Source organism: Micropterus dolomieu, linkage group LG11 (genome assembly GCF_021292245.1).
Source record: "Micropterus dolomieu isolate WLL.071019.BEF.003 ecotype Adirondacks linkage group LG11, ASM2129224v1, whole genome shotgun sequence".
Taxonomy (NCBI): Eukaryota; Metazoa; Chordata; class Actinopteri; order Centrarchiformes; family Centrarchidae; genus Micropterus; species Micropterus dolomieu.
The window spans coordinates 20160567-20183670 of NC_060160.1; the positions used below are offsets into that span (position 1 = coordinate 20160567).

General features: G+C 43.8%; 1 protein-coding gene across 2 annotated transcripts in view; it reads right to left on the reverse strand.

Moving 5' to 3' along the window:
* The window catches only part of tiam2a (TIAM Rac1 associated GEF 2a), a 61291-nt gene that overhangs the window by 26604 nt on the left and 11583 nt on the right, over positions 1 to 23104 (reverse strand). For both annotated transcript variants that reach the window (XR_006827077.1, XM_046062509.1), the window contains exons 2-10: positions 20344 to 20433; positions 18300 to 19472; positions 14032 to 14485; positions 13181 to 13353; positions 12187 to 12411; positions 8583 to 8768; positions 8128 to 8271; positions 4858 to 4914; positions 333 to 509 (exon numbers count right to left, since the gene is read on the reverse strand). Coding sequence is in view for 1 of the 2 variants with exons in the window: in XM_046062509.1 (XP_045918465.1) it covers positions 333 to 509; positions 4858 to 4914; positions 8128 to 8271; positions 8583 to 8768; positions 12187 to 12411; positions 13181 to 13353; positions 14032 to 14485; positions 18300 to 19466 (2583 nt within the window). In the remaining variant the exon portion in view is untranslated. The remainder of the gene's footprint in view (positions 1 to 332; positions 510 to 4857; positions 4915 to 8127; positions 8272 to 8582; positions 8769 to 12186; positions 12412 to 13180; positions 13354 to 14031; positions 14486 to 18299; positions 19473 to 20343; positions 20434 to 23104) is intronic.

Below are 23104 nucleotides of genomic sequence, written 5' to 3' on the forward strand. Positions count from 1 at the left end.
CTGCAGTCATTCTTAGTAGAGTGTGAAGTCAGACATTGGATGAACAAGTGTGTTATTTCAAGCTCTTGGGAGCATCATACAACCGGATCTGCAGTTATAGATGCTTCAACAATGCATTAACATGACCACACCTGACATAGCTGAACATTTCTAGAACATTCATTTTGTAATCAGAAAAATACACATCCGCACCATTAAGTGGAATGGCAGGATTATGTAAAAACGTTACTGGACAACTATATCCAAATGACATTGCTGCTTTTGTGTAGTTTGTTCTGTTTTTTGTTGTGGTGACGTGTCATCATTTCTCTGCAACTGGCCGCCAACCCAACCTTGCAGGCTGCAGAGAGAAGATCTGCCACTGTGTGGTCTCTTCTGAGGGGAACTTGGACTGCCACACCGTCTGGCATGTAGACACACGTCAGCACATCTGTGGCACCACTCATGCTGTCCCACACACCGCCCTCAGGGGGCGACATGGAGTAGATACTTGTCAGCATGTCCAGCCTCTGTGGGAGAGGAATAGAGGGTAAGAAGGGGGGGGGCGGGGGGTAAAGTATGATTAAAAGGTAGGAGGCGAGCAGCATTAAATGAAGGGGGAACAGAAAAGGGGAAGAAGAGGGTAAACAGAGAGAGAGAGGGAGGGAGAGAGAGTGGGAGACTTTGAGTAACAGCACACAAATCAATACAGTTCCATTAGTCTAAATGCTTGGCTGTGGCTCAAACAGCGGATCAAAGATGTCATACAATTAGCCTTTCAGAAATTCATTTGACAACACAGACTGTAGTTGCTCCACATAATAGTCGTCGTAATGACCATGTACACAAGACGATTGGCAAGGGTCGACCAGCCGGTCTAGACGTCCAGATGATATCGGCACAGTTCTCCACCACTTATTTGACTTGCAAAGCCACAAGAGTAATTTTGACCCAAGTGATATACAGGGACAATTTATTTCAAAATCAGTCAAACCTTCAGATCAGCCATTTTAAGGGAATTATTTGTTGGTGGCAATAACAGTGAGGTTTAAACTGGGTATTAAGGCGGGGGTTTAGCCCTCTGCTCTGCCTCACAGGCAGTCATTTGGGGGTTTTGGTTGCGACTCTGTGTCTCTGGAGGGAAAAGCACCACTGCTGTGCTGAGAGGCTGTGGGAGACGCTACAGTATAGCCCAAGACCGCAATTATTAAGGCCCTCAATCACACCAAATATACTGAAACTCAAAGGTTGAAGAAGTCAGTGATTCAGCACTTCTGAAATAGACATTATGACCTCTCGGTTAAACTGAGACATGGGACCGAGAGGGATAATTGCATAAGTGAATAGGTCTGGGTATACAGCGATGTTTTAAATGCATTATGGAATCATAAAAATGGAGAGTGGTGTGTGTGTGAGTGTGTGTCTCTGAGGCTTTCTGTCTGATGCGCATGGGTTTTTGTGTCTGTTTCAGAAGCTGGCTGCTTGCTTTTGATGCATCACCTCAAGGGGGAAAAAGACCTTTTTCCCTGCCAGACAAACAGCCTAAAGAGACAAGCTAAGACCTCTGATTCAGAGTATCACTTAGCTATGCGCACACACACACACACACACACGTAGCGTTCACAGAGTTGCTCACATAAACACAGGCAGACATACATTTGCCTAATTTTCCATATAAATGTCCCCTTGAATGGTCTGCTTCAGTCAAAGTAATCAGTGCCAATTTAAAGGCCACCAATGTTCTTATTTAAGTGTTTTCCTAACATGTTGGGGTAGAGGAACATAAGGTGCCACTTCAATACCCACCTCTGCCCACCCCTCCAGGGATGTGAGGTCATGCTTACAAACACAGGATGAAAACACACAAGCCGTCATGGCGTCTGGTTGCATAACTGGCCCATTTGTGTCCCAGCAACATGGCGTGACCGGAAAACTAAGATTCTGTTGCCTACACTGACGTGACCAGTGGCTGACTAACACTGTACACTCATTCATGGTCAGAGAGGGTTGTAATGGGCTGACGGTTGCCCGGTTAACGTTCCATGAACGACTGCCAGGAGTTCTGTCCAGGCACGTGCCCACTTCAACAAGTGCTCTGTGTGGTGAGAGCGTGTACTCTATTTACGTTTGCATGCAGCCAAATAATTCAAACCAATACTTCAGTCTTTCCTCAACAAGTGTGGAAATTATTTCCAAGCAAGCCATCCTCCACCCTGGAGTTTCTAAAGATGAAATGTGGAGTAACGGACAGTTTACTAGCCACTGAGCAAATACACCCTTTCTGTTCCACTTAGCAACTAGGCGCCACAGTACTGCCTGAAATAGATATGGTGACCATGAAGAAGAAACAGAAGAGCAGTTGAAGCCAATTTCAGCCAATTTCCTTCTATTATATCTATTAAAAGGGTATTACTCAAAGCTCCACCCGAGGTTCCTCTTTCCACCACTGTGACACAATTTTCCACACACTAACACACACGAGGTGACAATATTGACCAGCCACACTACATACATAAGCGGAAGTGTGGAGAGAGGGATCAGTATGTCATGGACAAGAGTGATGTGATCGGTCTCGCCAACCAGTAAAATTGAAGAAAAAAAGGTGGGATTTTTATGCCCAGAGAGGGGAAACGTGAAAGGAAAGGGAGCTTAACATGATTTTTAACCCTTAACCATATTTCCATAACCCTGATCATGAATTTACTCAACAGAAGCAGGCAATTGTACACATTTATACATATATAATATATATATATTTGTATACACAGACAGAGTGGGCGGATGGAGCACTAGGAGAGCAAAACTATGCCAGTCAATGTGAACTCGGTTTTAACCTCTATGGTGCCCAAGGCAGCCTCCATACTACTGACAGGTTCATCCCATATTTATATTTACCTCTCTCTGCTATATGCAACAGTCACAGCCTGCAGCTAGACAGTGACAGCACATCCCACAGCCTGTCTAAACAGCTGGTTGGTTAGTGTGGTGTGGAAAGGACAGGAAGCACCCGCGCAAACACACTTTGACAGTCGAACGCTATACGAGTACACACAAGCCATGCAACTACAGCGAAGCTCGGCACACATGTACAAACACAGCCTTCTCTTGAATTCACTTCAAAGGATTAGTGGAAGATGATTGTTTATTAGCGCAATTAAAGGGATTTGACAGCTAAGCCGGACAACAAGCGCAAAGTTATCAAGATAGAGATGAAGACCTGTATGTGTAGAGAAAAATCAATACAGATGTGTCCCGCCCTGAGGAGTCTTCCTCAAAATCATTACTGAAGACTCCTCTAGTGATGAGCTGTTTTCCACACCCACGTCCAAATCTAGGAAATACCGAAATACTGAGCCGCATTTTAAGAAACATTAAAGCGTCGACCCAATGAAGGCCATTATTGTTTCACCAAACCACTTCCTGTTCTCAGTCCATTACATGGCCCTTAATAGGGGCAGTTTTAACACTCATCACATTCACCAGAGATTCAAATTGTGATTCATTGCATCCTGTGTAACAGTGATCTTCACAGCACCCATCTGAAAGTCCATTATGCTCATCTGTCAGTGCCCAACTCCATCTGTTCATCCAGGAAGACTTTGATTTAATTTTATTTTAAGGGACAAACATTATATTTCTAAAATGTATAATTATAAAACATACTGAATTTATAAAACATTATCTCATGGACACTTGTAAAGACATGCATATGTTCTTCCTTCCTTTCCACATTGAGGACAGAACACAGGCTCAGATGCAGATGAGGTATTTAATTACTAGCTAAAAAGACACTTCAGAGCATTGTCAGCAGCCAAAATCATCCTCCATTTAGGGAACGGAATAAAGATGTAGCGCATTAATTAAAGGTGCTGGTGTGCAGAGTTTGATATGTTAGACAGAACAAGGCTAGTTTTCACATGATTTTAGTCTTCATGCTAAGCTAAGCTAACTGGCTGCTGGCTGTAACTTTATATTTAACAGATAAGAGTGATATCAATCTTCTCATTTAACTAAACAAGAAAGTAGATAAAATGGTTCCCAAAATATCAACCTATTCCTTGAAAGTATAATTCTGATTTACTGCAACCTGGGTTGTATTTCTAAATCTCAGCAATTACTTTAGTGAGTATAACATTATCAACTGAACAGAATTGATGGACAAAACTACAAGAATGAGACTCAACTTGAAATAAAGCAGAATTTAAAAGGCAGTCTCATTAACCATAAGCACCCCCTACTGTCCACGTGCTGAAGTAGAAAATGAAAAAGCCTGCCCAAGAGGACAAAGATGTGGCAGCATGAGGACAGCGAGGTTTGGAGCTGAAGCTTACAGTGATATTTCACACTTCATGTAACCACCTAATAATCTGTGAAAGTTGCAGTCATTCAACACTTTTACCATAAACCCATACACTCACACCTTCAATCAGTGCTTCTGGTCTACGCTTCAACTCAACACTCTCCATTAACTCAATTATGCTGTGATTTGGAGCCCTGTCCACACCGGACTTTAACACAGTTCTACCGCTGGGGGGGAAAAGATAGATACGCTGTCTATTTATCTTTTCAGACACCTGCAGATCAAGATGAAAGGAATCGCTGCTTTGATCCCAGACAAGTAACACATACATTGTGACCCCCTCAAACACACACACCATGTGTAAAAATATCTTTACACAGCCCACTATCAGAGCCATGAAAGACAGCAGAGGTCAAAGTAACAGTAGACCTGTTTCTGCCACAGCTACTTCACGCTGAAATGGACAAATAGGCACATAAAATGGTACCACAGGATGGATGTGACAGATGGCAGTGGAGTTTTTAAAAGATATATCAAAGATCCACATACCGTAAAAGTTACTGAATGCTATGACTCACCTCGGTGCTCCGGGGAGGTAGGGCGTACGATTGACCTCCAGCATCGCTCTCAAAGATCTGAAATCAAGGGACAGACAGTTATAAGTACAGACAGAAGGGCACCATACTGATTGACTCATAAGCAATTAAGTGCCCAGCCACTTCGGCAACACAGTATTAGACACACACAGTGCTATTATGTAGTTAATTAAAAACTACGTGTGGCGAGTGCAGCGCTTTGATACTGCTTCCAAACAGGGCCTGTAGCCTTTGAAGGTGCAATGGTGGATGCATGCTTGTGTGTGTGCAAGTATGGTGAGTGGAGGGGGTGTGTATGGACATGGAGTGGTTTCTGTGTAGCAGAGAGATGAAAGGGGGAAACAGTTCGGTTACAGATGAGCTCCCCCCTCTCCATCTCCACATCCACCCCTCAGTGTCGAAATCACTCTTCTTGATCTGTTCCGTCTTCCTCAACCTCTCCTCTCTAGCTCCTCTCCCTGGCTTGTGATTGGAAGGCGTGTTGTGTCCGGCTAAGCCCGGTGCTGGATGTGACTCTGAAGCCTCAGAGGGCTTTAACAACTCTATAATACAGCAGTGACACAGAGCCATCCGTTATGTGAGGGTGTAACTCCAGCCCTCGCTCAAATAGGCTGCAGTTAGCAGGTTTTGCTGAGATACTTTGTCACCGGGCAGGAGAGGCATAATAGGTGGCATAGCTGATGACAGAAATGGGGCATTTTGTTCTCAAAAATAGGTCAGGCAAAAGCTCAAAAGGTGCTTGGATTTTTCTGTGAAATTAACTGAGCCAAAGCTGAATTTCCTCCAAAACTCCTGTACACTGTACACTACATTTAAGAATTGGTGTAGGGAAGAGACTTGGATTTGTTATCCCATTTTTTAAGGATAAGGATTACATTTCTCCAAAAACAATCCCAGGAAGTGTCCTTTACAATCAGAAAAACTCTCTGGCTCCAGTTATTATAGTAAGAATCCTCATCTGACCTCTGAGCAGCATGAGTACATTTATAAAGTGACTGTAAATAGTGCTGCTTCGCCGTAAACTGACTAATTATAGAAAGCTTTACCAACTCTCCCTCAAATCCTCGGACCTTTCTGGCCTACTTCCCACAGCCGACTGCTGGCCAGCTCCTTACTGTATACATAGCTCTCCTAAGACGGATGAGAGATGAGAAAACATGACAAAACGAGAAATGAGGAGAGCACAACTTTGGGGCAAGATTGTCGAGCGCAGCGTCGCAGTGGTAAGTGTGATTTAGACTTAGTCAACACAGATGAGTCAGTATGGAAACTGTGGGAGAAGGGCCGCTGGCTAACGCTCTGATGTTTATGCTCTGAGAAACAGGGGATTTGAGAAAGAGGCTGAAGAGAAAAAAGGAAAGACAAATGGTGAGAGAAACTGGGGGAGACAGTGAGATAAAACTCCAGGTTTAAGAGATGAACTAAGCAGGTTAGAGGCAGAGGCAAAAAAGACATGGTGTTGGGAGTTGAAGAAAGGTGGATAAATGGAGACCAATAGGGAGGAAAACACAGAAAGAAGATATACTGAAAACCTTGGAGAAAGCGCAGTCTGTTAAACCTGAGAAAGTAACAACAAATTGAGTGCCACTCCAACGACCCCAGTGTCCAAATACAGCTCTAGCAAACACGTGTCTAGTCTGTACCACATGAGACAACAACTAAGGACCCGAGGACGTCATTTCCACAAGTCACAGAACAACAGAAAACTGTAACTAACACTACAGTGATCTTCTGCTCTTGCAAAAAAGTGAACACAAAAACAGCAGATGTCCAGGAAAACCCAACATTCTGAAAAACTTACCAGCCATTTTCTGTTCCTTATTAGCCTCTATGTAAAGAAAAAAATACCAGAAAAGCACTAAAACAGGCTTGTAAGAGAAGGGGGACATGGGGAAAAAATAAAGGGAGGCTGTTTAATATTTAAGGTCTTTACAGCAACCATCTGCTGGTGTCTGCGGGGCTGAGGAAAGAGTGGAGAATGCCATCTACCACATATGGCTTTCAATAATTCATGTGTGTGCTGCAGCGCCACCTCGGCCTTCTGCACTGCGAAATGTAACTGGGCCTCGTTAGGCCGGTCGGCTGGAGTTCCCCAGAAAAATAACAACACGCGCATACACACCTAGTCGCTGACAGACGTGTGCAAATGCACAAACATAAATATCACAGAGCAGGTGGTGGGATGGGTGAGCTCGATAAGAGCAAGCGCAATGGGACAGGGAACATCTTGTGAGCAGGGCTCACCTACTGGAGAACATGATTGGCTCTTAGCTGTGCTAGCTCCAAAACAATAAGAATCCATATTGCCTTCACAGCAGACAGAAAGATGACGATAGATTGCCATTAATCAGAACCAAACTCCTCTCCCTTCCTATGGTCTCAATTAAAGAACAGGGATCTATGAAAGACTTCAGCAAATGATTGTTTCCCCTGGCGATTCTTAAAATAGACCACCAAGAGTAGAGTATTCTCCTGGGCCGTACCTTCAGGTTACAGAGTGGTGGGTTTTTGTATCAATAAATAACCAGCTCGCATGAGTCTAATTACTAACCTGAGAGGATTTAGACTCCCCACCTCTGCACCTGGGTGAGGAATGCGCCTCTGTGTTTATGTTGATGGGAGGTGTGCACTCGAACTTACCGGGACGCAGGGGGGATGTGAGCTTATGTGCTTCTAATTAATAAAATCTCGTTGGGAGGGAAATGTGCTGAAAGCCCTGCATGACTGTAACAGTCTCTTTCTTTCTTTCATGTCAACACAGGGCAAGAAATACATGTTTTCAGGTTGTTTCATTAACGGATATGCACAATGCGCGCTGAGGGTGTGAGCGTCAAGACAGTTTTTCTCAGCAGTAAGTCTCAAGAGACTGTGTGTGCTCAAAAAACATGCATACGCAGTGTACCGCAAAACTGTGTGCACGCATGCATACATATTCTGCATGCTCATGTTATGTCTATGCATGTGGGTAGTTTGCCCCTGCTGAATGCATCAAATGGGTGATCCTGCTAAGAATCTGCTAATCCACACCACCTGAAGAGTTTCATTACTCTGGGATTCAATGGAGATTATTTAGTGTCACTTCAAGGTCTAAGTGCTGCTGTTCGGCTTTCAGCTCTGACAAGAACACAAAAAAACTCACAAAGTTTATTTTGCAATCTTTCATCACATTAGAGAAATTGCTACAGGTAACATTTTGGTGCCAATATTGTATAAAAGTGAACAAGATCTCCGTGTGTGTGTTTTCAGTAGTACCTGTGATGCTGAGGGCCTCTTGTCCCGGCCTCTCTTCGTAAGGTTGTCAAGGCCTTTGAGCGAGGAGAAAAGGCCTCTCTTGCGCTGTCTGTGAGTTAGGGACAATGAGCGCCTTCTGAGTGTGGCCTCATCTCTGGAACAGATCTGAACAGACAAACAGAACTGCAATCATTTAGCTCAACAAAAAATTCCATCTAATCAGACCATCTTAATTAGGTTTATTTTCCTCCAGTAATGCATAAAGGGTGTGTTCGCAGGATGCTTTTTTATTTCCAAATGATTAAATGATTTTCAAGGTTACTGTTAGACATCAAGTTAATTAAAACTGAAGTATCACATGCAAAAGGAATGTTAAAAAGCATCTAAACAGGACACACTGCTGGCCTACTGACTCTGTATGGTGCATTAACTCATTAGTCATTCATCTGTCCCTTCTCAAGGCCAGACTTCCTCACCAGTGCATGGAAGGAAGAGACAGAGAAGATCCCCAGGCGCCCCAAAGTGGTTTTAGTGGGGCGGCTGGCGATTGCCAGCAGGCTCTTCGGGTTGGGCAACTCTCCACCCTGTAGACTGGCCAGGTAGCAGCGCATCCTAAACAGATCCATGTTAAACCGCTCCAGGTTCTGCTCCCACTGCTGGATCTGAAGGAAAAGTAAGATTTTTACTTTGGTAGAGGTTCTGAATGTGATTTTTCTGACAGATTTTGGGTGGTGGCTGAGAAAAGACTTGGAGGAGGTATGTGGGGGGGGGTGGGGGGGGGGGGGGGGGGGGGGGGGGGGGGTCCAGGGTCAGTGGAGGGCTTTCCATCAAGCTGAAATTGCCTGCAGATGCTGGTTGAGGGTGAGGGCACACATTGGTGGAGGTTTCATAGTGATGGGGGGCCTGCATATCTTGCAGAGGAGTGAGTTTGAGTGCAGTAAATCCTAATGCCCATTTTTTATGTAGGTCTAGAGAGAGAGGTGATGTTGCACAGACCACCCGTTAAACCTCCACCCCGCACACACAGTGTACATACACACAGTTTACAGTTGCCTTCCCCCTATCCCTGTTTGCACTATGAAAGCTATGAGAAGGTGCTTATTTTGTTGACTGGAGACTGATTTTAATGAGAATACTCAAGTTAAACAACCCTCTATAACAACTGACTTTAATAGCTCTCGTCTGCGCTGTGAGTTAATTTACAATAATGCACCGTATGGCGTTGTCCAATTAGGTCTCATTCACATTAATGGCATTCTTTAGAATTAGGAACAGTCTGAGGAGAGACAGGAGGCTACTATTTTATGAACATCTGACTTTTCAAACATCTTAAACAAAGAACTTGCACATAAGTCACCATGGGACCATACTAGGCTATGTCATGTGCTAAACCCATGAAAATGCCTATGTACATAGCTGTGCAGGTGGCCTCAGTTAACAGGCCTTGAGTCAATGACATTCATTATTCCCATTCCGGACTTGGACCATGAGGACAGGTACTAGGAAACTGCATGCCTTGGTTAAAAAATGACCTTGCATTTGGCATGTCGGTTATCAAAATAATTGAAATAATTGAAAAATTATCAAATACTACAGTATGGCAATGGATCCACATATAAAATTTTAGCTCTGGAAAAATCAGTATGGTTACAGTTTGAAATATATTCATGATTGTTCTGTCCTTTCGTAGCAACAATGAGTGATGCGTATTTCTTCTTACAAGCAAGAAAAAACACCCATGTTCTATTCAGGACTTTTGCAGCTCCTGCCTTACTTGGTTCTGGTATCTTTTAGTGGCTAATGTTAGCTAATATAAGCAAACTTTAGAGAAATATTGCTGTACACCAGACGTCAGTTTGCTAACTTGGGCAACTGTTACACTATGTGTCACTATGTGTCACAGTTGCCGCAGGTCAGCAAAAGTTGCACAGTCTCTTTTATGTACTATATTTACCAGCTAATTATCTGTCGTTGCTACGGATTACAGAGAGATTGTTAGCATCTAACAGAAGAAGTGTACTGGTTTTGACAAAACAACTTTTTACAATTTAATATATAGCATTAGTATGGTTAGCTTGGAGAACCAAAGCTAATGATTTACAGGGACACATGGATGACTTTTGTGTCTGTGTTCTCTTTACTTAATAGGCAAATTGTGTATTCCTTTCACATTTCCACTTGTCTAAAGACCTTCCTGTTAGTTCTAATTCTTCTTGTTCGTTACTCCGTTTAACCTGAAACTTGTACATAAATCCTCAGATAGTACGTAAGAAAGCAAAGCAGATCTTTTATCCTGCTATTCTTGGGCCATATATATATATATATATATATATATATATATATATATATATATATATATATATATAAACACAGTGCTTGAAGGAACTGTGAATTAATTCCACTGAGCAGTCTGAAGATGACTTTAGAAGGGGAGGGAGGTATTACTGAGTAAAAATCAGATAAGCTCCTTCCTCAAAAGCAAAAGACAAATTTAGGAGAGTTGCTGTTTTGGAAAAACTCATCTCTATGTATAACAGTCACATAAGATCCTACCATGCTTCTGATTTACACGCCATCTGGATCTGTTTGTCAACAGTGAAATATCCTTGTCTTCATTCGGGGATGTTCTAAAATAGTACTGTGCATAAAATTCGATTTGATGATTCATGCTGGGTGCATCACCGATGAACAGAATTTTTTGATAAAGGCCTATATGCAGTCTATTGCTTCATGCATCTAGGAGGCTTAAATCAGTGCAGTAAGACAATCATTCAACATCAGTGAAAAGCAAGGCATGTTTGGGCCCATCTGGCCTGCGTGCACAACTTATTTACATCCATTTCAGAGCCATTAAGCTCGACAGAAATACGCCTTTCTTTGAACAGATTTTCATCTTTTCTTATTGCCCCTCTTTAACATCTGCCCCTGGCTCTCTGTAAAAGCCCAAATGCATAATAAGTCTTTGAATGCAACTTGATCGCAGCGTGTGCGTGTGTACGTGAGCTTGTGTGTTTGAAAGAGGGCAAAGGCAGTCTTCAAAGGAGGTCTACTGGCACTAATTTCAGTAGACATGAGTGGGGGTGGGGTACATCAAAGTACTGCCCTGTTGGTGCTAGACAACCCCACCGAAACCTTAAATCTATCATCAGCCTCGGGGTGCCTATATCAGAGTCCTGTCACATACCCCTCTGACCCTATCATTGACTCCAACCCCGTCTGTCTCTCTGTCTACTCTGAGGTGGCATCCTGGCTAATTGGAAACAGATACAAGCACACAGTCAGTCAGTCTCACAGTCAGGCAGAGACATCTCCATTGAAATGAGTCTATCCGGCTTTGCTAGCGCATTCAACGCAGACCTTATGGCTACGAATGAGCAGAAAGTATACATTTGCTTTAAGAGGGACTTCAAGTCACTGACCATCTGAGTCAAAGGTAAAATAAATAAAAAAAAGAAAGGAAAAGGAGCAGGATTTTCCTGCATTAAAAAGTATGTGGGTTCTACCTAAGTTATAGGTTATGGGCTTTTTACACCTATCAGAAATCTTCTGTATGTAGGCTACAGCACAGTGCTGGGTGCTTTGGATTCTCCCCCAGGCTGTGAGGAGGAGGAGGAAGAGCATAATGCATGTTGAGAGCCCATTACCAGGAAACATCTGGAATCCCAATCTGATGCTCGGGGAGTGAGCTGCTCCCCTGGGCCCCTCATGATGCATTTGGGGACTGATGCATTTAGGCCACTTCACCCACCCACAGACAAATATAAAGCAGAGGCTTGTCACCACAGTTGCAAAATCAGAAACATTAAACAGGGCACATCATGTGGTTGATACACGTATCAAGTGGAATAACGACACACAGAGTCTGAAAATGAAAACTTCTATGCATGTGTTATGCCACTGGATCTATCAGTACTGTAAAGAAATTCATCAGATTTTCTGTAAATTTGTTCCAAGGGCATGAATGTATAATGCAGTGTCAACTGCGATAGAGGCCTCCGATTTTCCTAGTGATGCTGCTATTAGTCCCAGCTAATTCAAAGAACGTCTCTCAGTCAGTCAGTATCATTATTCCACCCGTACCTGGTTCTCAATAGCCTTGCGATTCTTGGGGTCGCTAACCACCGTCAGCTGCAGCTCGGCCATCTTCTTCATCTTCCCGTCCATGTCGATCTTCTGCAGCAGGCCGCGGACCTGGCTCCGCAGCAGGCGCACAGTGTCCTCCTTCCCCTGACGCTTTGCCAGCAGCGAGGCACTGGCAGAGTGGATGGCTGTCACCCAGTTCTCCAAGTCGGTCTGGTTGCTGGCCTGGAAGGGCAAAGAGGGACAGGGAGTTCCATTTGATTAAGTAGCAAGGGCAATGTTCGCGTTAAAAGATGGATTCAGAGATGTGACAGCTGATAAATCTGCTCTGCCTGCTTTTGTGTTATTTTACCATATTTCACAATAAAATCACTGGGGGGCAACCCGGGCTTTGCTGGATAAATAAAATAAAACTTTATTAACGTAGCCTTTATGAGAAAGCACAGGTTATGAACTGTTGCTCAAATCAAATATACATTTGCCTTTAATATGCTAATTCATGATTATCACTCTTCAATAACAGTTGAACCTCCTTTAGAAGCCATGTCAGTGGAAACAAAAAGGATGAAACCCAGGCTTTATTTTACAGGGCTGATTTTCTCTCTGCTTGCCTCTGGGGCCATGTCAGCTTCACACAGAACTTTTTTTATTAGATGTAGATCCGGACACTGCGACATACAGCAGTCTGGGAAGCTTATAATCTTATGTGGGAGGATGCTTCATGGAAAGAGCCAAGACTGGGCATGAATTTGGTAGTGATATGTAGGTCAGTATGCACAATGGGCAAATAGGATGTGCTCTCAGACCCCTCAGCTGGAAAGTTTGGGCATTTTGCTTGCATGTCCCTCACATGGCAAAAATGTTCATTTCATACGATACACTCCAGGGAAGGGAAACCTAAAGGTGTATGTCCGGTGTAATGCAACTACAACCATGTATGGCAACTGAGCGGAAATGTTCTAACATGGGCAGTGTGTCAACTGACGTGCTTCACCTGGAAGAGGTAGACGTCTCCATACGAGTTGCTGAGGCAGAAAACATTCTCCTTTTTGGGGTGCTCTGGGACGGCCTGGACGATGCTGTCCTCGGTCAGAAGAGCGTAGCGAGGCAACAGCTCCTGCTCCGGAGAGCCTTTACCGTAAGTCTCGTAGAACAGCAGTGTACATCCTGTAAAAGAGGGAGCAGAAATACAGACACAAAGACAGAGAGACAGACACAAATGCGCATGAGTACGTGATGCAGAAAACAAGTGAACATCATCGAGACAGGTTTCTCTAGACTGTAAGAGTGTGGGGGTTTTGCAGCATCTTTCATGTTTTATAGACAAAATGTCCTTGTAAAAACATCTAACAAAGTTCTGCAGGAGTGGCGAACAGAGAAGCGCAAAAGTTTTACATACTCCCAAAAGGGCACTTGGAATCATAAAAATGTGGAGGCTGTCCTTGCTTAAACTTTTTCATTTTTTTGTGACTTCCAAGCTTCCAAGAGGTGCTCTTAAATAAATATTTCAAAGCCATGTTGTAAAAGCAGTATGTGGACATACACACACATTTGGTGGCCTACATTTTATCCATTTGGCCAAAAGCAACAGCATAATTCCCTGTCAGCTTTTAGGTTAGGAGGGAAGCACAAACGCAATGTGTGATGCCATGGTCAAGGACACGACTTCTATTAAGAGGAAAACCCTGAGAACAAAGAGGAATCCATCCTCTCCTCAAAACTGAATTACAGATCTAAAAATTGAATAATCGACTTAACTTTGAATTATTTTAAAACCACAAGTCATCATATTTTTTGACTCAATTTTAAAAGGTGCATAATTTCTTCCTTCACTTCCTAGTTCACCTTTCAGGGTCACCCAATAGTGCTTCCACTTGCGGCGGGTCACCAGCTCCAGCTTCCTATCCTTGTGCAGGGTGATGAGGGGTTTGAAAGAAAGCCAGCCAGCCCGCCGGACCACCCCCTGCTCCTTTTCAAACAGTAGATCCAGCTGCTCCAAGGAGCCCTCAGCCGACTCACTGCTGCTCTCCCCCTCTTCAGTGCCCGTAGACGGGTCTCTTCTCTCAACACCTCCTCCTCCGCCCTGCCCAGTGCCTGTCTCCAGCTCCCGCATGAAGTTCTCATAGATATTCTGGCGGACTGCGTCGCTGGTCGTTTGGTGAATGGCACCTGATGACTGGGCCCTGGAGGCTCCTGGGAACCAGAGGAGGCTGGAGACTTGGGAAGGAGAGCTGGTGTCTGCAGTCAGGCCATCAACCCCACTGTCAAAGGCATCGCTCAGGTCCTTGTACCTGGTCTCCTGATAAGGCACAACAAGTGGAGAAAAGGCGAGGAGCATGAGAGGCTAGAGGATGAACGGCAGTCTCACTGATTTGTCATCATTGGAGGTATAGGGTCTGGTTGGGAACTTTCCAAATCAGCTAACAGAATTACTGTTCCCACCTACATTTTTGCAAAAACACCCCAAGTTTGCCCCCAGATTTCTACACCTATGTATATAGAGCTTACATTGGGACAAAAATGTAACTGCTCCTTTCAATTAACCCCAAGGCGCTGCAAAATTGGAGGAGAAACTTTTGAAAAAATCTAGTCAAACCACTCGAACCTACTTCAAAGTCTGCATTACAGTCTCTTAAACCCTTCGCTAGGCTGAGAAAGTGGGACAAATTTCCTGTGATGGCACCTGGGAGGTTGGAACACTCCAGGCTCAGACAATTTCACGTCATTTGAGGTCTGCTGTGGCTTCCCAATTCCCCAAATGAACACTTGATGGAATTGCACTCTTTCATGTCTAATGATGGCCTACCTACACTTGACTAGATTGCAGCATTGATTTTGCCACTGGCAACAGAGTGGAGTGCTCTCAACATGCAGATACACAGAATGCACTGTCATGCTCATCCTTGGTCTTTGTTTGTTCCTGTGTGAGCTTCGTCCGCATCTTCTCCATCCTTATTTATGCTATTCCTATTGTTGACATTTAACAAACAATTCAAATTTGCCCATATCATCAGCAAAAGAATGGAATAGTGTTGAAAAGCTTTTATAAACTCTTTGCAATATGTGGAAAATAACAGTAATGTAATCTCTTATTGATTCACATCTTCCAACCTTACAGAGCAGAGCTCGTGTTTAGCTACAGGGCAGCAATGAACCCTTTGAACCCACAGTAGTCAGTTGAGGACAGGCTTTGTTTAACCATTACGTCGACCTGCCACCATGAAAGACAGGACAGTATAGTCATAGGAAAATGTGTACTGAGCACAGGGTGGGTCTTTTTCAGCTTTCCCAAGTTTCCTTTAGCCGACACAGCCCAGTGCTCTTCCAGCTGCCTTTCATTACAAGCAGGTTCTTGGCCTTTGGCATCAGGGTTGTATTGTGACCTTTCAACCCACTACAGAGCCATGGAGTCCAGCTGGAGGGGCTTCTGATTTTGATTGACCTGCTGAAAGGAGGCCCTGTGACCAGCCCATGGAGATATTAGCCAGGAGGTTTGGCAGTCAACAAAATGGCCCCCGAAGGACAGAGAAAATTCAGTTTGAAGACCAGCCGTTTTGAAGCACCTCTGTTACTTTTACATGAACTTGTACAGGCCCTGTCAGTCACTAAGGCCCTTTCCACACTACTCTGTTTTAGTTTAAAAACAGAGTTTTAAAACGAATACGATCTCCCTCCACACCAGCTTTTGGCTGCGTATCAGAGTTGATCTCCGTCTATATTAAAACGACTGAAAACGCACATCTAGTGGCTATTCACGCACACTGGGCATGGGCGTGCCAGTGTAAACATGAAGCAGATGGTCTATTCTACCGGATTTTTTTTTGCATGGACCAAGAACGAGCTGCGACTGTTACTGAATGTAACACAGGAGTTAAAAGCGGATGTGGCGGGGGAAAACTGGGCTCATTTCATCGCAAAGTAACGGCAACATGCACAGTACAAGTGTAGGCTATAAGTGTTATTTGCACGGTATATGATATTTTAATAAAAATACTAAATCAAAAACTCTGTCAGTAGCATTGTGTTTCTGCTTCGCATGACTTATAAGACCCAATCACAGAGCCAAACGTCTGCGTCATCGTTTCTAAAGTCTTCCGTTTTTCCCTGTCCGCACTAAAACGCTACCCAGAGTTTTAAAACAAAAAAGGGATCGGCAGCGTTTTCAAACTTCTCTGTTTCAGGTCTTGTGTTGTCTGTTTTCACCGTTTTAGTCTGGGCGGGAGGTGCAAACGTAGCAAAAGGTCTCCGTTTTAAAAGAAAAACGCAGTAGTGTGGATGGGCCCTAGAGAGCTGGAAGCAACCACTGAATTTTTTTGTTGTTGTTGTTTTGTTTTTGCCCCCAATTAAATCATGTTAAGCTTCAAATTAAATGTTTTATCTCTAAAAACAGACAGACCCCCAATACCTGGTGCAGATAATGGATTCTATTTTCTTTGAGTAAAACAGTCAAGCACCAACACACAGCCATAGATTAGCATGGTGTTACGGCAAGCAGGAGAGACATTACTAATGTAAAGTGAAAGCTGTGTGACGCTTAAAATGAATACTGTCAGTCTTCTGTGTATTTGTCACTGCAGGGTTGAGTGACAGTGTCAAGGCAAAGTAGCTCATAAATTTCACTTAGCATTATCTGCTGTATAAGCATAAGGAGAAGCTTACAAATTCTTACTCTAGCAAGGAAGTAAATGCCATTCAAATACAACGACACAATTATATTTTGTCCTTTGGTTTGCTGTCAGGCCCAACTGACTGAACACCAATCCCTATACACAGATTTACTCTCTAAGGACCGTGAGCAGAGCCCAGAAAATCTGCACCACACAACAGGCAGAACAACCATAAGTCATTCATTAACATTAGAGGAGGGATGGGGTAAAATCGTCAGCTAAGATTTAGTTTCACTCTAACAGAGCCTCTCAAAGGCTTACAGCTATTCTCTTGGCAATGCTCAAACAGCGTTCTTAAAACTTTTACAAGGCAAAGCTAAATTAATTAATGCAGAAACAATTGCTTTCAAGCCTCAAAGATAGAGGGGGACATGAGTTCAGGCTCAGTTTCAACTAAATTAAAGATATTAAGAATGTCGTCTTTGCAAGAAAAAAAATCACATTGTTCTCAAAATCATGTGCAGGGAACACGCAGACAAGCTGTGGTTATTTCAAACCTCTCCCCTGACCCGCGCCTGTGTAGTACTAGTATCATTTTACTACTGGGAAAATGTATCAGCTGTCTGCTCTGCGTCTCATGGGCTAATATTTTACTGTTGCATCTTGCTCCACTCCCAGATTTCTGTGTACTTCCATCAGCTTGCTCGAAAACCTTTTTAAATAAAATGCAATAATTAGGCTGATTATCACTAAGGCTTAAAAAACACTTAATCAATAAATCAACACCCTCACAGCCTACATGTACATCTGACTGCAAACAAAAGAGCTAAAAACATTAACATGCGACAAGTACTGTACGTTCAACAACTAATCAGCAATGCAACAATCAGCATGCAATAATACTTCAGATGTACCCACCCAAATGCAGTCATCGTGACATCTGCACATCAGCCCTAAACTTATCTTCCTCTGAGCCATGTCTTACATTGTAATAGGAAGTACCTCTCATCCTTGTTCCATCCACGCAAAAACAAGACCAAGTGCTGGCTGCCTTACAAATTTCATTTTGTGCCATCCCACTGTTCCCTGTCCTCAGACAGCTGGTGTTGTGGTGCGAAGGACCAGAGGACGGCGGTTGGTTCCTGGCCATGCCAGGACCACTGCTGTGGCTCATGATCAAATAAACCTTGCCAGGCAGGAACCTGTCTGTGCATGGCTGTTCCTGGTGTCCTCTCTTGTCTAATAAGCTATAGCTCTAAGGCTAGTAGTGAGGCAACTACAGAAGACCACAATAAGAGGGTGATACATTTATCTACTGTGTGCATAAACTATGAGGGTTATGGGATGACTACAGACAGCTCATGTATGAAACCTGTTGTTTTACATACCATGTGTACAAGATCCCTGTATGAACCCTGTGAGTAATAAAGAGGTGTAAATCACTAAAAATGCTGAGCACAAGACTAAATCAATGTGATCTCCAAAACACATTGTGGCCCAACTTACCTGAGACTTCCTCTTCTTGCGGCTGAGGCTGCCTGTCCAGTCACTGAGGCGTCTGATGCGGTTTTTGATGGAGTCTTTCTTATGGAAGCCGTAATCAGATCCAGCCTGCAGGTGCTGTTCCTGGTCTGGATAGTGGTCCAGATCGTCATTCATGGTGTGGGCTTTTGGCCTGCGACAGGGAAGGGTGTATGATGAGTACTGGCGGGCTTCAGGGCATTCTTCCTCCAATGGAACATCCAAGACTGATGCAAAAGAGGCTCGGTGTGGCCTCTGGCCAGGTGGAGGCTCTTGTAACTGGGAGGACAGGTCCCGGGCTGTGGGAAAGGTAGCAGCCATTGTGGAGTCTTTATAGAGGTCTGTCATGGACACATGGGGAGACTGTTCAGTAAAGGAGTCAAGCCGGTGGATAGGGGAGTGGACTAGTGTCCTGCTGGCAGAGCAAGGTTGGTCCTGCTCACACAGTTCTGTGCTGTGCCCCCAGGGAGAGTCATACCAGGAACCGTCAGAGCTCAGTGAGCTTCCCTTGCTGGTCCTGGCCGTGGAGGAAGTCGAGGCTAGCGGGGGACCGCTACGGTGGCCATCTTGCCTACTACCACTTGAACCAGGCAGACTGGGAGTGGAGGCAGATTCCAGGTTGGGAGAAAACTTGAGGAGTTGTACAGGACCAGAAGCCTCATCCAGGAGGAGGGGATTGCCTGAGGTGTTGGTGAACTCCACCCTGAGACTGCCATCCTTCTTGATGACAACCCGTGGGCTGCTCTGTTCCTCTAAAGGCTCATGCTCATCACTGTGTCCATTCAGGGTGTGCCCATTAAGCGCAGCCCCATATGGATTATCTCCGTAGTTATCTGACATATGCCTCCTTCGTATACCACATCCTGGTGATCGAGGCCACCGATTCTCACCTGGGCTTCCCCTTGCTCCTTTTGAGACATAGTCATAGTGCCTAGTGGAGTAAGGCTGCCGGCTTTTAGGAGGAGACAGACACCCACGGCCAACACACCTGGCCTTGTATCCTGAGCCCACCGGAGCACTTTTCCACCATGAATGGGGTGACGAAACATTGTCTTTGCCTGAGCAGAGTTTCAGTGGCTTTGGTTTTCCAGGGAAGACAAAGCTGGTGCCTTTGGGGCGCTGAATGCTATATTGGCTCTCTGAATTTCCCATCACTGCCTGGGAAAAATAAAAACAAGGAAACAAAACCACAATGTCGGCATGAAAATGCATGGTACTCACATAAATAAAATTAATTTATAACTTATAATGACTACAGTTCCATACCATACTAATACACATAATCATTTAATTTGCAGTGGCATTTCCCAGAGTAAAACAGCAGCAGATCTAATACCTTCCTTATGCATTTCAAACAGAATAGCTATAAGTAATTCTATCACATCTGGTCATTAACCTGTATAGTCTACCCTCCTCTCATTTTATTACATTCTTCCATTCTTTCTATAGGAAATTCAAGTCAGATAAACAGCTTTAGGCTGTCATGGTGGTTATGTGTGACAGAGTTCATGACAATGAAAAATCACTTCCAGACTGTCCACAACACTCTGACATTAGTAATGGAGAGCCGTGACCACACAGACATTTCATTACAGGGTTGATGCTATAGTACAACAACTGCTGGAGATGTAAGAGGCAATACTGTATCTGCTGCTGTCTATGATGTGATTACATAATAGGTACGACTAAATAGCTTTAACAGTGTACAAGTCTTTTAATTAGCTCACCAAGTAGATTAGAACTAAAACACACCCGTCTACAACATGTGGAAGGGATGTAAAACCTTTTTTTAAACTCTTTATACTCCTGACCATAGGTGAAGGTGCTATAACAAAAAAGTCCAGATTTAAATCATTTTAAAGGACCATTACATTTGAAAAGGAAGAAACAGCCATCCATAGTTGTATGCTATGGCGAAAACAGAATTGACAGACTTTAATGTGTAAGCTAAAGACATATTTTAAATTCAGGGTTAAATCTAATCAAGCATAATAATGACAACCCAGATATGAACAGTTCTTAGACTTACCTGTCTAAAAGTCTCTCCTCAGAATGGAGCTCCTATGTGCAAGGGCCCCTCCACCTCATTTCGAGAAATGAATTCCTTTGTCTGGCTCAACTGAAACACAGAGAGAGAAGTTGACTTAGTGCTTAGTCTGTCTCTACAGGACTGTAATTTACCACGTCCAATGAGCTCCATGTTTGATAACGGGTGTGCCAGTTAAAGAGTAGACCTAATCCCCAGCATTTGGGAGAGGCCAGTGTTTGGTAGGCAGCACAACTGGTTTCTCACTGGGATAAACATAGTCGGTGCAATACTGCAACAGCATCTGAGACTGTCTTACTATGAGGTAGTAAAAAAAAAAGCATTGTTCTTATTGGCAGGTTTGCAAAAAATGATTCAGCCAACATCCTGGAGATGAAAACATTTCCTCTCAAAACTATGCAGCCATAAAGTAATGAAGAAGTCCAATGAACTTAACTCCAACTAAGTTTCCAGTAGTATCACATCAACCAAGCTGTGTACTGTACAAGGCAGCACAGTACTGTAGTGCCACCCTGGCGCTAGAGTTAAAAAATTCACTTCACCCCCCCAATCTAACTATCCTCAATCAGCCGTCCAAACCAAACATTAGTAGCATTTTTCCACCTCCCCACAAGTAAATGACGTCGTCTTTGATCGGGGTTGGGAAAGTTTTTGAAAGCAGGCTACAGTTTACCCGTCTGTTTATTTTTAAACCTTGGAATCCTAGCTTGCTTCTTTTTCACTTGTCACCGCCAAATTTGTCCAGGCGTAGGATCCAAAACCAGAAATGGCTGAGGACCGTTCTTTGCGGAGGCACCGGCCATCTTCGGAGAAGCAGTGTGACTGTCTTGTGTGCGTAATATAACCCACCTACACGCATGTATCGCACACTTCAAGAAGGTCTTTCAAATAGTGCTAACGCCACTAAGCCTCGCAGCACACGTACAGCATGTGTAAGGTTACAGTGTAAACACCCCCCTGCCAAAAGCCCTAACCTTCAGGATTAAGTGATCTGTAGCATTAAGAGTTGATCTGCTCCTGCTTACATGCACCTTGACTGTGAGATAAGGTTAAATTTGGTTGGCTGACTGAGTAAATGGACTACTGTAAAAGAGTGTGATTTATACATGAAGTTGAAAGGGAAATTCCAGGGGATTTGAACATTTTAAATGTAAAGCACATGAGGCGCTAGATCCCAAAGATCTAGACTAATGTTACAAAAAAAGCAAACATGACAAGGAGCCACACAAGGAAATGATTTTCTCCTTCTTTAAAATGTTTAGAATTAGTGTGAAAAAGTGCCACTTGAAAGCACTGTGGAAACTTGGCTGGAGACATGTAGGCCTGGAAATTAACTTGAACCATTAATCTGAGCTGATCAGAGGATTAACCAAACGCTGGCTTCATTCGTCACGTATTAAAGGGACAATCAGTGGGAGAAGATGTTGAAAAGCAACACAGACCCTAAGAAGTGGCACTATAACCCTGAACCTACCTACCTAAGCTGCGGTCTGCCATTAACACACAAATAACTTCCATCTTATTCATGCTTGGGCCATGGTTTACATGGACCTTGAGTAAAGCCAAGCCAATGACGCTTATAGATGCAGGGTCAACTGCACTTGACTGGTTCAACACTAAGTATGCGAGTCACCTTCATTAACCTAGAAACTTGTGGGAAAACATGCTTATTTTCTTACTTCAATCCTCACTTCCCCTTTACTTCCAATGTCTAAATCTCTCACTATGCAGCACCTGACCCTTGGAATCTGGTAGCATCAATGAGCCTACCAAGCAGAAGAATACTTTAAAGTTTGTCTTGCATCCAGAAGCTAGAAAGTGAAGTCCCTCTACATGAATGGAGAGTAACTAAACAATGCTCTCTCTGGGGTAAAGACCAAGAAAGCAGCTGTCGACAACACTACGTGTCAGCATAAAGCTGGTTGTCGAACTTGTCACAGTGACTGCCTTCTTTTAACACCACTACTGACGCTTTTCTTGCAAAGTTTATTCACACAGAGAAGGATTGTGGGTATGAAAGGCTTAAAAGGCGTGCCAACACACAAACCTAAAAGACACACACGTTTGCCTTCTGCTGCGACTTGAACTGGAGTATTGTGCTGCAACTGTTTTGGAAGAACAACAAGACAAGTCTTCCTTTTAGCTGAAAACCTCTGTGCCCAATCTGAACTCTCCCTCCCTCTTCCCCTTCAGTCCTCTGTTCTCGTGAATAGGCTTCCTACAGGCCATCTGCTCAGAGGCCAAGGGACCACTGCCACCTTAACGGCTCCTCGACACAGCCCATGACCTGGCATTCTTCTCAGGCTGCCCCTGGGTGACTCCCACGTAAGCTCCATGTTTAGTCTGGCACTCTGTGTGTCTTGGATCTGAAGCTCGGGCGAACAGTGAGCAATGGCCCACACCTCGACATGGGATAAACACAGCAGGTACATGGAGGCAGTGTGTTAAGGAAGTCACTGTCTTTTTCCTACAATGAAGACCACCGTGCATTTGTTGAACAAGAGCTGCAACCTCCTGAAACAAACACAAAGTCTGAAGAACTATGTTTGCAATTCTGACCCCCTTGTCCTTGAATCTAAACTTAAGGAGATGGAGAAACAAACTATTGACACAGCAGTGTGGAACATGGCGCGATTCCCCTGAGAACTAACACAGTAATATCATGAAGCTGTTAGTGCAGCTTTTTTAACTTTCTCCTTCAATAAAAACTTGAAGATACAGAAATCTTGACTTTTTCAATGAA